The sequence below is a fragment of the Rhamphochromis longiceps genome, linkage group LG6 (assembly GCF_057381845.1).
Source record: "Rhamphochromis longiceps isolate RC_006_pf linkage group LG6, R_longiceps_female_GT1.1, whole genome shotgun sequence".
NCBI lineage: Eukaryota > Metazoa > Chordata > Actinopteri > Cichliformes > Cichlidae > Rhamphochromis > Rhamphochromis longiceps.
The window spans coordinates 28498996-28512237 of NC_140562.1; the positions used below are offsets into that span (position 1 = coordinate 28498996).

Sequence of the window (13242 nt, forward strand, 5' to 3'; positions counted from 1 at the left end):
GCTTTTCTGGGGCTTCCCTAAATTTAATTATCTGATTAATACTGGAAGAAGTGCCTAAAAGCTCTGGGCAGGACTGGATTATTATTATTATTATTATTTTTGGTCAAATTTATTGTTTGTTTGTTTGTTTGTTTTTCAAATTAAGAATGATCACGATCAGCTGATTATGATTTCAAGCTCAACTGTTATGTAGATTAACAAAAAGGTATTTGGTAAAATGCATCTACCAGAAAATATTCCTCTATTGACAGTCAGAATCAAGCCCCAAACAGGTTAATATCATTGAATGAACCTCTTAGTTTCTCTTCTCCGCTGTGCTTCATTATATAAGGAACATATGTCTTTATATGGCAAGACGCATTAGGGTGAACATATAAGGCCACTCCCTAAGCTAATCAAGGGAAAAACCTAGACCGTGCTGTAAAAAAATAGGACAGAAAAGCTATGGATAAGCATGTTAGAGGGATTAGAGGGGAGAGTATATAAGCAGGGAGCAAGCCATAGACTACAACAACACGAACAGACCAGAGAGGCATAATCCAGAAGCCACCCGTGCTACTGCAACAACAGGTAAGATCTAACTCTGACTTTCACTCAGCTGTGAGCTTTGGTTGACTTTCCATTCTGCAGTGAAGATTACTAAGAGAAGAATTAAAGAGTAAGAGTCACTTAAGAACTTTATTTTGGAGATATATTTTACACATTTCTAAAAAAATAAAACCAAAAGATCATTTCAAGCTTTATAGTTTAAAGTTTGTGCACTGTATGTCTTCTTTACATCATTTTTTTCTTCTTTATGCTTTCAATTTTGTAAATGCTGTTTAGAAAAGCATTTAAAAAGTCATTATAAGTTTTTTTTTAATTGTGTAAGACAGCCAAGGGAGGCTTATTTGTGGGGGGGTTTGCAAATAATGTCGAAATTAACAGAAACCTATGAAATATATCGCTCCCCTTGATACAAAAAACAAAAACCTTCAAGTAAACCTTCAAAAGGAAAAATTAATTTACACTGGCATCCTTTTAACTCTTTTATTTGTCTTATTATTTCAGCATGTTATAACACCTGTCACTATAGCCTTATTTAATTTGTACTAAAATTTTACGGAAAACCAAATAAAAAATATTCATTAATTAGTTTCTTTAAAATGATTAATTTATTTATGTAGTTGTGTTTTTGTACACAATTGCAATGTTATATATGTATATATGTATGTATATATATATATATATATATATATATATATATATATATATATATATATATATATATATATATATATATATATATATATATATATATATATATATATATATATATATATAAAAAGCAGCAAGGTGTTGTAACTACATTATAAAAAGTTGAATAAAGGTGGGATACTTAGGAGTTAATCTGCTTGCTGTTACAAAAGTCCATCAGTGAGGTCAAAGCACATTTGTAATCAGGAGCACTGATGAGCTTAACTATGACACAGTCAACTGAGCCAAGAAAAGACCAGATTAAAGTAGACTGAAATTGTTGTTCAGGTCAAATCCCCTTATACCCGAGCTTATTATTTACACCACGCAGGTTAACCTTCAGTCTAACAGCAGAATTAGCAGAAATCCTGGTCTCTAAATATATGCCGTGTTAACTTGACCACACATGAACTCAAAAGTCAAGGTGTAAAAATAGCCACTGATGGTGTAACAAAGCTTAAGGTGCTATGGTAGCTTTGGTTTATAATTTGATCTAAGCTGCAAGTGTTATATCATCAAAGAGGAGGAGGACGACGAATGGTCTTAAACACCAAGATTAAGTGATTAACTGTTTATTCTTTTTCTCTCAGATCATAAACAATGGCAGACGCACCTGCACCTGCTGACAAGAAGGCACCTCCCAAGTTCAAACAGAGGACAGCCCGTACCTTCAAGAGCAAGGCCCCCAAACCAGGCCAGAAGGGGTGAGAGGAAGACACGGCACAACATTTCTAATACTTCACGCTCCAACCGCACTAAATATTAAAGCTAGCGCATGACAGTTAGGAGATAGTAGTCCATTTTAGCTTGAGGGATGACATTTAAAAATCATATTGCCACATCCTATAATAGAACAGTGTTGAAGACTAAAGCAGTGGCTCGTGAATATTTAATTTCACGGGTATTCGGATCAAACTTGTGATCGATTGGATTATTTTTGCTAAACTAGTTTCAAAACAGTTACATCGACTGTTGGACTAACATTTGCAACACAATACTTAAACAATCACAGGGGATAGTATTTCAATCACAGAACTCTTCTGCTTTCTTTGACACATGAAATCCTTGCTCGAGTATAGTCTTTGCATAGTACAGAGCATGGACGCCAAGCTCAATTTACATCGTGGGCCATGTACACCCCACTTTGATCTTAAGTGTCTAAGGAAGTTTAACTGCCCATTCTAAAACTCAGAAATCTCTATTGTAGATAATAAAATATACTAATAGTTTCTATATTACTTCATTATTTTGGTATATTATGGGAGAGGTGTGTATCAGTGGGAAAAGGTGTAAAACTTATGAAAATACAGTTAAAAGTCCAAATCTAACCCCTCCTTCATATTCTTCGATGGCATCCAGTGGGCTGGACTGGAGTCTTACCCAGGCCTTGTGTTTGACACACCTGATATTGAGTACTCATTAAACGATACACAGTGAAAGCAGGTCAAGAGTTAAGACATACTTTTGTTGCTTTTTTTAGATTCGGAGACGACATCCCCGGCATGGAGGGTCTCGGTACAGACTTCACAGTGGTCTGCCCATGGGAAGCCTTTGGGGACATGGAGCTCAGCGACCTGGCGAAATATGGAATCGTCTAGAAACCCTCCCGTGCCCTTTCCTCAATTATAAACCTCCCTGCACTAATTTTCCTCCACTCAGTCCTCTTATCTTTCACTTCACAGCCCAGGAGGCTTTCCCCCTCCCCAAATCCCGACTTGAAGTTTATTGTGGTTGTTACACCCATATGTAGTTTGGGAAAAATTACACAAAACCTTCTATCCTCAAGGTTGATCCAACTATGTGTCAAAGCTATCATATATTACATTAAATAGCTCTATGTACATTTATTTATTTATATATGCTTCACTGAGGTGTCCGTGTGTCAACCTGCTCCTCCAAACTCCCTCCATTGTACTTTGTGCTGGTTTGTTTGTTCTGAGAGACCATTCAGATATGTTGAAAGCAAGTTTCCTCACAGCTGCATCATCACTAAACCTTCTCTCTTCTGCCTTTTCCGCTCCGCCCGTCCTCCACCTCTTTGGAGTTATTTTTTCTTAATGTACAGATGATGATGAATATATAAATAAAAATATTTTTATTTTTATGAAATATGAATGTAATGTTGCACATGCTATTAATGTAGGAATGGAAGTTATGTCAATAAATACTTTCCCCTATAAAAACCTTTGTGTCTTTTTGAACAGATACTATACTTTTAAGGTAATCAAAGAAAACAAACATTTATGCGAGCCAGACAACGTCAGAGATTTAAACATCTCAACATTAGTTACATGTATTATCACAAACTCGTGCAAGGGAACCTCATGGTTTCATGACATATGATGAAAAAATTTAGTTTTGTTAACGTAAATTATATAAAATTATATAGCTCCCATAGGTCATTTATAGCTATTTGATAGGTGGTTGCTGGGCAACGTGGCTATGTCATGAAATCTGATATAGATAAGAACCTTATGAAGCCTAAGATGGGCCTGCAAGTCGGGTTTGGGTGCTCGACTCCTGATCATGTAGGAGTAGTATGCGGACAAAGAAACAGACAAACAGACAGAAATGTATTATTTTATGTATAGATATCGATCACACAGACTGCTTTCCATGGATATTTGTGATCCTCGTTTTTTTTTTTCTTTTCTTCCTGTGTTCAACACAAGATTAAAGCTTTCACTTATCCAGTAATCCACTGAATCAATGATATGGCACAACATTGTTTATGGACCTTTGTTATGATTCCCAGGTAATATCAATGACTGTCAGGTTGCTATTTGAGGTTATGAACAAAGTATTTCACAAATACTGCCAACCAAACACTTGGGCACAATCACAGGTTGTTCTGATTGTGATTTAAAAAATTAAATCAACAACAACAAATAAAAAACCCTCCACTTTCCTCACTTGTATTTACTAAATCAGCCTCAGTGGTCTGCAAATTAGCTGTGGAAGATTCTCAAAACCATCTGTTTTGTCTGAAGGTTATCTCTGTAAGCTGTGAAAATTCATTGCAAATTTTTAGCCTGTGAGAATCTAGACCCAGTTTAAGGCCTGCACTTTTTCAAAATGGAGTCAAAATGTTTATTAGGTGAAAGAGTCTCAGTGCATGCTCAATAACAGGAAATCCCAGAAAGTAAATTGTGTTCATTTGAACAAAGCATTTTTTCCCACTAAAAACACTACAAATAGGATGAACGATCAACTTTCTGGGAATAGATGAGAGGATTGATGAGGTATGACCTTAACCTTGTGGACAGTTACACTGTTTTTGTAAAATGAAAATAAGACATTTGTGGGGCTTTATCTGAAGATGGTCTCTGCCACTTCATCTTGTGACTGGGGGGAAATAAATTCAGCCCATTGAAACTAGAATTTTGCTCATGCTTGTTCAGCTTTATCCAAAGAACGGAAGAATACACTTGCTTTTAAAGCCACCTTCAGCTTCACTCAAGGGCTTGAGAGTGCTTGAAGGTCAGACAGTGACCCGAATTTTATATCTTTAGTCTACATAGAGTTTAATAGCAGAAAGAAAAAAGTAAGAAGATGTGCAAAAAAACATAAAAACAAAATAGATGGTTACCCGGCTTTGCTCCTTGGCCCTCAACTAGATTGGATGAACTGAAATAATTCTCCGTTGGTCATTAAAATCTGTGATAGTGTCATTTTACTTCTAGCACACTCATCCAGTGTAAAATCCTTATCAGCATGCTAACAAGTCACTTGACTTTGTCAGCAAACGATGGGAGGTCTGATTTGTGTGTGTCTCTCCAAGTGCTTTGATGTTTCAGTCAAACTACTGGGTTTACAGATGAGAAGAGCCGGATTCACTGACCAGACTTTAATAGGTATACCTTGCTAGTGTTGGGTTGGACTACATTTTGCCCCCTTTGGCTGCATATTTGTTGCTGCACATCCTTGATAGGAATCTTCAGCACATCCCCAAGGTCCTCTAGTCGATTAAAATCTGTGGACTCCTCAGGCCATCTGAGAAGAGTGAACTCACACCAACACCAGTCTGAACCATCAAGACAGAATGGATCAGTGTTTTTATGCTGTTTCAAGCCTAATTCCATCTTGACCATCTGTCACCAAAACTATGTCTTCAGCAGGTCTTCTTGGTCGTATGTGCATGCCTAAATGCACTGATCTGCTGCAGTGTGGTTGGCTGATTAGATATTTGCATTAACTAGTAGTTGAACAGCTGTACCTAATGAAATGGCAGTGGCAAATGCAATTCACAAGAGTTATTTGTGACCAAAACTGAGCTAAAAGTTGAATGTGGATTTTCTGGTGGAAACAGATACACCTACAGTACAGTGCATCCAGAAAGTATTCACAGTACTTCACTTTTTCCACTTTTTGTCATGTTACAGCCTTATTCCAAAATGGATACATTTATTTTTCCCCTCCAAATTCTGCACACAATACTCCATAATCCCAAAGTGAAAAGGTTTGTCCGAAATTATTGAAAATGTATTAAAAATAAAAAACAAAAAATATAATATGTACATAAGTATTCACAGCCTTTACTCAATACTTTGTTGAAGGACCTTGGCAGCAATTACAAGCTTAAGTATTTTTGAGAATGACGCTACAAGCTTGGTACATGCATTCATCTCTACCCTGACTGGTCCTCTGTCAAAAAGCATAATGCTGCCACTAACATGCTTCACTATAGGTGGTAGTGGCCAGGTTGCCTGGTTTCTTCACATCAAAAAAAAGTCAATTTTTATTTCATCAGACCAGAATTTTGTTTCTCATGGTCTGAGACACCTTCAGTTGCCTTTTAGCAAACTCCCGTTGGGCTTTTATGTGAGGAGTGGCTTCCGTCTGGCCACTCTACCATACAAGCCGGATTGATGAAGTGCTGCAGAAATGGGTACCCTTATAGAAGGTTCAGAATGACCATTTGGTTATTAGTCACCTCCCTGACTAAGGACCTTCTACCTTAGTAAAAGGGCCTTCCTATCTAGGAAAAAATGCTGTTGGTTCCGAACTCCAAACGACTGAGGCCACTGTCACTGTTGAAGAAATGTTCCTGTTGCGTTTGCCAGATCTCTCCCTCGATACATTGTGTCTCTGAGGTCTACACATAATCCCTTGGACTTCATGGCTTGGTCAGACATGCATTATCAACTGCGAGGCCTTACATAGACAGGCGTCCTATCAGCTGAATTTACCACAGGTGGACTCCAATCAAGTTGCAGAAACATCTGAGAGACGATCAGTGGAAAGAGGATGCACTTGAGCTCAATTTTGAGTTTCACTGAGATGGCTGTGAATACTTTTTTCACGTTGTCATTATGGGATGAAAAATGAATGAATTCCATTTTGAAATAAGGCGATGGTAATGTGACAAACTGTGGAATAAATTGATTGGACAGTAGAAATAAATAATGATGCTTATTTATAGTAGATACCATCATGTTCATCCTATTATCATGAACACAGTATCATGGTTACAGTTTGCTTGCAGTGGCCAGTGTGGACAATAAAAGTCAATCTGCATCCGGGTTTGCCAGCTGCACTATAATATAAGACTCAACCACTTTAATAATGCATAGAAAGAAAAAAACAATCTGAGAAGTTCAATCACAACAAAACATTTTTATATAAAACATTTTATATGGACATTCAATAACAAAAAAACATAATGGCAGTCAAGGGGGAATACAGACATGACAGAGGAAAGGGGACTGTCCATTGAGAAACCATAGCAACTATGAAGGATGACCACATAGTTTACTATAATACACTGGCAAGAAAACCACGTCAGGAAAAAAAATGAAGCTGCCACGTGTCATTTGTGCGGCAGCCATTTTGTTTGTCACCGGGCCTTTTTGCCAAACAGCACTGTGCTCTTTGATGCGTTAACTAGCTTAGATTCGCTAGCTGCCTGTCATGGAGTTTAGTGGTAAAGAAGAACGCAGCTGGGCTCTGCTGCTCAGGAATCAAATATGAAAAGACACAAGATTCATGCAAAACTATTTTTTTATATATAACTCGACAAGTATCGCTCATGCTGGTTTGTCCATGCCTTCAGTGGCTCCAAAAGTCCATCTTAGAGTATTTTGTGTAGCACATGTCAAGCCAGAACATGCTGGGTACTGTTAGCATCTTTGGCTAGTGCCTTTTTTTTTTTCTTTTTTTAAAAAAAAAGAAAAATTAAAAGTGTCTGAAGCACATTCTACATTAATATGGAGATTTTTTTTTAAAGTAACACTAAATGACTTGAGAAAATCCAACAGCAGCACATTTAAAAGAAAGGGAGAAAAAAAAGCATGTTAATGAAAAGCATGTTTTCCTGATTGTGAGAAGCAGAAAACACAAAAGGTAGCTTTGAAGATGGATAAAAACAACTTCATATCCCAATGCTGACAAATTGTTTTTCGCCAGGAACCTTAACCTGTGCATGTATGAGCGATAACACTTTTTTCAAACAAATCCAGAGTAGCCAAGCTGACAGATTTAGCCAGTGAAATGTAAGGAATCATTAAGATTTCAAACCAAAACAATACAGACTGCTTTAACTCAAGTGCTACAGGCCTATGTTCACTCATTCCAAATAGCTCAGTCGCTTGCAAAACATGGACACACGTACACAAAAAAAAGTGTTACTGTATATTTTGAAATATGATAAATGTCAAGCTAGCAGATCCTATGATCAATCAAAAACAAACAAACAAACAAACAAACAAACAAAAAATGACTGAATAGTCAACCAAAAGGACAAAAGTTTGGTGGTGTGACACGCATACCTTTGTTTGTCCCCAACCAGCTATGCTTTCCAGCTGAAGAACTTTACTCCCAAGAGAAAAAACAAAGTCACTTGAAAATGTCCTTGCACCTTACAGGACAAGGAACAACACAGAAGATGAAAGTAAATAATAAAAACAGCTGTAGGATTATGATAATAACAATAACAAAGATAATATATTTATACATACGGCAGAAAAATGTGCTTTCTACAAATCTTTGGAACAAAAACAAAAGCCCAAAAATAAAAAAAAAGCCACATTTTGGAAATATAGAATACAATGGAATAGAAATATGCACAATTGTGTTTTGCATTTAAATATTTACTACAAACTCACTAACTGAATCTCTCTCTCTTGCTCAGCAGTTGCTGCTGCAGCATCTTAAACACAATACCAACAGAAGTATGTTTCAGGAAGACTCATCCATTGCTGGACACTCTACAAAAGATGGAATATGAGGGGAGGGGGATCCAAATAATATATTCCTACACTAAAAGGACCAACCACTATTTGAACCCCAGGGTTTAGTTTGGGTGTAAACTCCACTAAACGGGAACCTTTTCCCCCCCCCTTCTTCTTCTGTGTAGTGTTGCCATGTTTGTAGTGTCGGGTGAAGTCCCGTGCACGGATATAAGCTGTTTTCATATACCTGACAGCATATTTGTACTTTGTTAATGATTTTTAACCCCAGGGTTCACTGTTGAATCCATGACAGCAGCGGCTGCTGACTCAAACATAAGAATGGTTTTATAAGAGTAATAATGAGAATAATTACAATTACAAATATCATTAATAATAATAATTTGGTAACTTTTTTTTCTCTCTAAACTAATTTCTTTGCATATAACAATTTTAAGTTTAAAGGTTTACCATTTCCACATACTAAGAAAACTTGAGGTAAGGAACAGCTCTAATAAACCCTCCCTCCTTCAGCTTTCGGACGTGATTTCTATAGCGTTATAAACCGTCACATCATCTCTCCAAGCTGCCACATTCAGTCTCCCTCTGCCAGAAAGAACACCGCGGGATTGGAAATCCTCTCCTTACTATCCGCCCACGTCGAGGAGGAATTATAAAATCCATCCGTGGGTGGTTTTATCATTTGACTCGTCATTCTGGTTCAGAATGTTTTCTCGGTGCTCTTTCTGCGCACCGTCTTTCTTCCTACTGCCCTGATGTTTTGTGGACACTTCCATTGTGTGTTTCCCTTTCTTTTTCCTTCAGCGGAGAGCGTGTGCAGGCCACACAACGCTCGGCTCTTTCATGCACTCACACACACACAAACACGCACACGGGTGACGGCTGTTTTAAGTGTCAGTTATCCACATGCAGCCTTTGGAAGAACATCTGGGCTCTGTCCCAAATCTTGTGCTGCTGAGTGCAGAGGGAATAAGAAGGGGAGACTATAATACAGCCGTGCAATAGGGAAGGAGGCCATCTTAAGTCTTATTTTTTTCTCTTCTTCTTCTTCTTTTTTTTTTAACATTAAGGCCATCCTTCAGTCTTTAATACAGCATTCCTCTATTTCTGTATTAGCGTATATAAGAAAACGTGGGACTGCTCTGGGGTGGGATCTGAAATATCTTCTTTGTGGTCAAGTCCACGTTTTAAAACTGGGTGCAGTCCACCTCCGTGACAACAGGGGGAGCTCTTTCAAAGTAATTCAATGGAAGAGAGGAGCTCCTGGGAAATGTAGTGTCTTTAGTAGGGAGCAAATCTACTGTAGCCTCCCCTGTACAGCGTAGCCTACAAAGCAATAAAAGGAACACTTAGTGAATAAAATCGTTCACTAGAGTCAGAATTGCAGTTGTTTCAAGCTGTGATTCGTCATTTTCGTCAATACATCACAGAAAAAGACCAAAACGAATTGATTTGTCAAACACGAGTTGCTGGTGTACGCATAGCCTAATAAAAGTACACAGAACCCTTATGCCAGATACACATTGGTAAAATAAAACTGCTCATTTTTCCTTAATTCAGGCTCTTTCTTAGTTGCATAAACACTATTATACATATTAATCAGTGACTACAACATAACATATTCAAACAATACTGATTAATACTAAAAATATTGACATTTTCTTGCGAACAGACCACAAAACAGTATTCACGCCCTACGTGGACTTACCATGGCTCCAACGCCGTAGGCAGCTGGGGCAAGTGCAGCGTGGTAGGGATCTGCCGTGTAAACTCGTCCATAACTATGGGGGGGGGGAAGGGTTACACAAGCTGATTTAGATTAGCTGCAAAATGATTCTGACATAGTGCAGGAGAGAAACAAGTGTTGTGTCTTTTTAAGAAGGCCCAAGATACCTCAAAATGTGAAGAAAGTTAGGCACACAAAATTAATTTTATCTTATTAGTATTTTTTCTGCTAGCTGTTAGAAACTACAACAGTGTCATACATACAGCCCACCCAAAGTGTTCAAATTACAGAGGAGGACGTCAACAAAATGTTAAACTTTTCCCTGTATTTTAGATCAGGAAACACGACACTGCAAAAGTTTAAGAACAGATCACATCGTTTCGTGTAAGCTAAAGGTTCATTTTTGTATTTAACCTTTACCTAACCGGGATTAAATGACTCCTCAGATTTAAAGTCTCTTTTGTAAGGGCGTCCCAGTCGACACAAGCATGACAACAATCACCTCTACATGCATCTGACATGGGAACCACCAGACGCTCAGTACTGCAATTATAAATATTGCAATTTATCACTTTTTTTCAACTGTACAATAGATCCTCAAATTTAAACTTTGCAAATATCTGTTTTATCCAGTAAAATAAAATTATCTGACTTCAGTTATTTTTTGTATTTTGTTGTGTTTTTGTATTTTATATTTTATATTGTTGTGTTTTTATATTTTCCTATTGTATATAGTATTTGTATTTCTATTTTATTCTATTGTATATATTATTCTATTTTATTCTATTGTATTTTATTGCATTCAAGTGTTTTCTAATATCTGCTGCATAACTTTGCACTTTTGCTGTAACAAAACAAATTTCCCACCTGTGGGACTAATAAAGGTCATCTTATCGTATCTTATCTTTTTTCTGCAAAAATGAGATCGTCGAGGAAACAAAACCTCCCAGAAACGTTGCCATAAGACAGACTCAGCCGCAGATTTTCTCCTAGATGTAAAAAGGTTGCTGTCTTATTTTTACTCGTGTGACTGAGGCTCTGAATCAGGAGGTAGCTTTGTCAACCTAAGCCTGGTTTTTCTGTAAAAGTTTGCTCACGTTGCTAATGTAACCTCAGGATGCTGGTGCATGAGATAGGCCTTGCTGTTCACAGTATTTCCAGAGTATTTTAATGTTTTTAATATATCGATATTGACACGATGTAGTTACGCAAAAGTAGCAATTGTGATAAAAAAGTGTCCAGGACACTCCGCTCACCTGTCACTGTAAGCTGCCGCTGCAGCTGCTGCCGCCGCAGGCGTTGCTACTGCAGCTGGCTGGGCGTATCGATACGCTGCATAGCCACCCTGTGAGGAGTCGATGGAGACGAGAGAGGTGGAGGACAGAGAAGAGGGGAAGAGTGGAGCAGAGGAAAAGAGGAGAGAGAGAGAAAAAGAGATGCAATGAAAGGGCAGGAAGGACGGGACGGAAAGAAGAGAAAGGTCTTGTTTAAAGTTTGCCATATTTTCTCTGCAGACTATTAAAAAACACTAGCAGTGAATCTAACGTGTTACATTGTGAGAAAAAAAACTGCTGAGAAGAGAGCGAGAGATTAACAAGCAGTCAGTCAGCAAAACTGGCTAATCTGGTGCAGTACAGCATTCACAAGGATGTAGCTCAGGCTCTGTGTGGCTCTCTCACTTCATGGCTAATGTGGGGAAAAAAATACCCTTAATTGCACACAATGCTGTTGTTGTTTTTAGCGTTTGTAGCTCTGAATCGCCTTCATCTATCCCACAGTGAGTTAGACATGAAGGGAGAGAGAGTTCACAGCCATAACTGTGCCCCACCCCGGTTCCCCTACCAAAAACACACAGTTAAAGAAAGGGGAAGGAGTGGCAGGATGATCGTGTCATTATCTACGTTTGGATGAACAGCTGATGAACAGACACAAAAATAAAACTACAGGTGTAAGAAGACAAGTCAGCCAGTCGGATTTTAAAAAATGAAAAAAAAGAGGGCAAACACACACACTCTCACATGGCCAGCAACCAATCACTGACAGACACAGCATGCTTTCCCGAATTCAGAACAAACAGTGTATTAGGCCAAACATCCCTATGGAAACAAAAATAAATAAATAAGGAAAGAAACACACACCACTGCATTCTACCCTAAGGAATCAGTTCCTGCATTCAGGACCACACAGTTGCTGCTATGGGAGGAAGGCTGGACCGGGGGAGGAGGGGAAGATGAGGGAAGGAGAGACAGAGAAAGTAGAGGTGATGGAAAAGGATAGGAGGGAAGGTGGGAAACCACAGAGAACATAAGAGTAGAAAAGAAGGGTCTGATAATAATAAAAATGAAGAGGAAGAGAAAGTACTGAACTAGATAAGAACCTTTAGTAAAGGTCTACTTTAACAGTCAAAGGAGGAAAGGATGAATAAAAAGGGAGGTTGGCAGAAATAAAAGGAGAAGATTTGGGAGGAAAATACACGGGATGGGGGGCGGGGAGTCAGCCTTGTAAGTATGTCTGCATGCTGACATTGATTCAGTTAGCATGCCACAGGTGAAACAGATAGGGAGATTCCTGGAAGGGGTCTGAATGATCTGCTAATTGGATGAAGGAAAATCTCTCTCTACATCCCTTTAAAACTGCGAGTACTCTCTGTACTCAAATCACAGGTTTGGGTATTACTTATTTAGCTTATTTCATCTTCGTTAATACAGGAAATGCGACGTCTCGGAAAGCTACGGTGCACGATCGCTCAAGTGAAATTTAAAAAGCAGGTTTCACAAAATGAACAAGCGTTCGGACTCAAAAATGACAACGGCGATTCAACCCCAATTTTCAGGGAGTTTCTCACAAAATAAATAAAGAAAACAAAACGCAGTGATTAAAACATGAAGCCTAACATTTGTTTGTTCCATCAACAAGAAGCAAAAAGATCATGTTCGGGTCTACAGGGCTTAACAAATTTATTAGACCACCTGTCATAAATACAAGAAAACACAAATGAGTCTTGTTCAAAGACTAAGGATTATGTTTATTAGACAAATAGACCGATTTCATATTTTTACACCCAAAGTGGAGCCGAGCATCCTAAGAGGTCAG

General features: G+C 38.1%; 2 protein-coding genes across 8 annotated transcripts in view; one reads left to right on the forward strand and one right to left on the reverse strand.

Annotated features, from left to right (window-relative positions):
• The first annotated feature begins 452 nt into the window (after positions 1 to 452).
• LOC146668198 (retinal cone rhodopsin-sensitive cGMP 3',5'-cyclic phosphodiesterase subunit gamma-like) lies at positions 453 to 3380 on the forward strand. The gene is made up of 3 exons (XM_085408617.1): positions 453 to 570; positions 1827 to 1940; positions 2717 to 3380. Exons 2-3 carry the CDS (start codon positions 1837 to 1839, stop codon positions 2832 to 2834), a joined length of 222 nt encoding a protein of 73 aa, XP_085264743.1. The 5' UTR covers positions 453 to 570; positions 1827 to 1836; the 3' UTR covers positions 2835 to 3380.
• Positions 3381 to 7314: 3934 nt separating this feature from the next.
• rbfox2 (RNA binding fox-1 homolog 2) overlaps positions 7315 to 13242 on the reverse strand; it is a 41449-nt gene continuing 35521 nt past the window's right edge. For 6 of the 7 annotated variants that reach the window (XR_014912135.1, XM_085410071.1, XM_085410068.1 and 3 more), the window contains 3 exons: positions 11406 to 11494; positions 10132 to 10204; positions 7315 to 9749 (listed from right to left, as the gene is read on the reverse strand). Coding sequence is in view for 5 of the 7 variants with exons in the window: in XM_085410071.1 (XP_085266197.1) it covers positions 9705 to 9749; positions 10132 to 10204; positions 11406 to 11494 (207 nt within the window). In the remaining 2 variants the exon portion in view is untranslated. Of the gene's footprint in view, positions 9750 to 10131; positions 10205 to 11405; positions 11495 to 13242 lie in introns of those variants that run through there. The other variant, XR_014912134.1, reaches the window with a different exon arrangement.

Bases quoted from the DNA above. Each gene is read 5' to 3' on its own strand.
- LOC146668198 (XM_085408617.1), top strand. From the start codon at position 1,837: ATGGCAGACGCACCTGCACCTGCTGACAAGAAGGCACCTCCCAAGTTC. The intron at 1,941-2,716 runs GTGAGAGGAAGA...TGCTTTTTTTAG, and splicing joins CCCAAACCAGGCCAGAAGGG to ATTCGGAGACGACATCCCCG.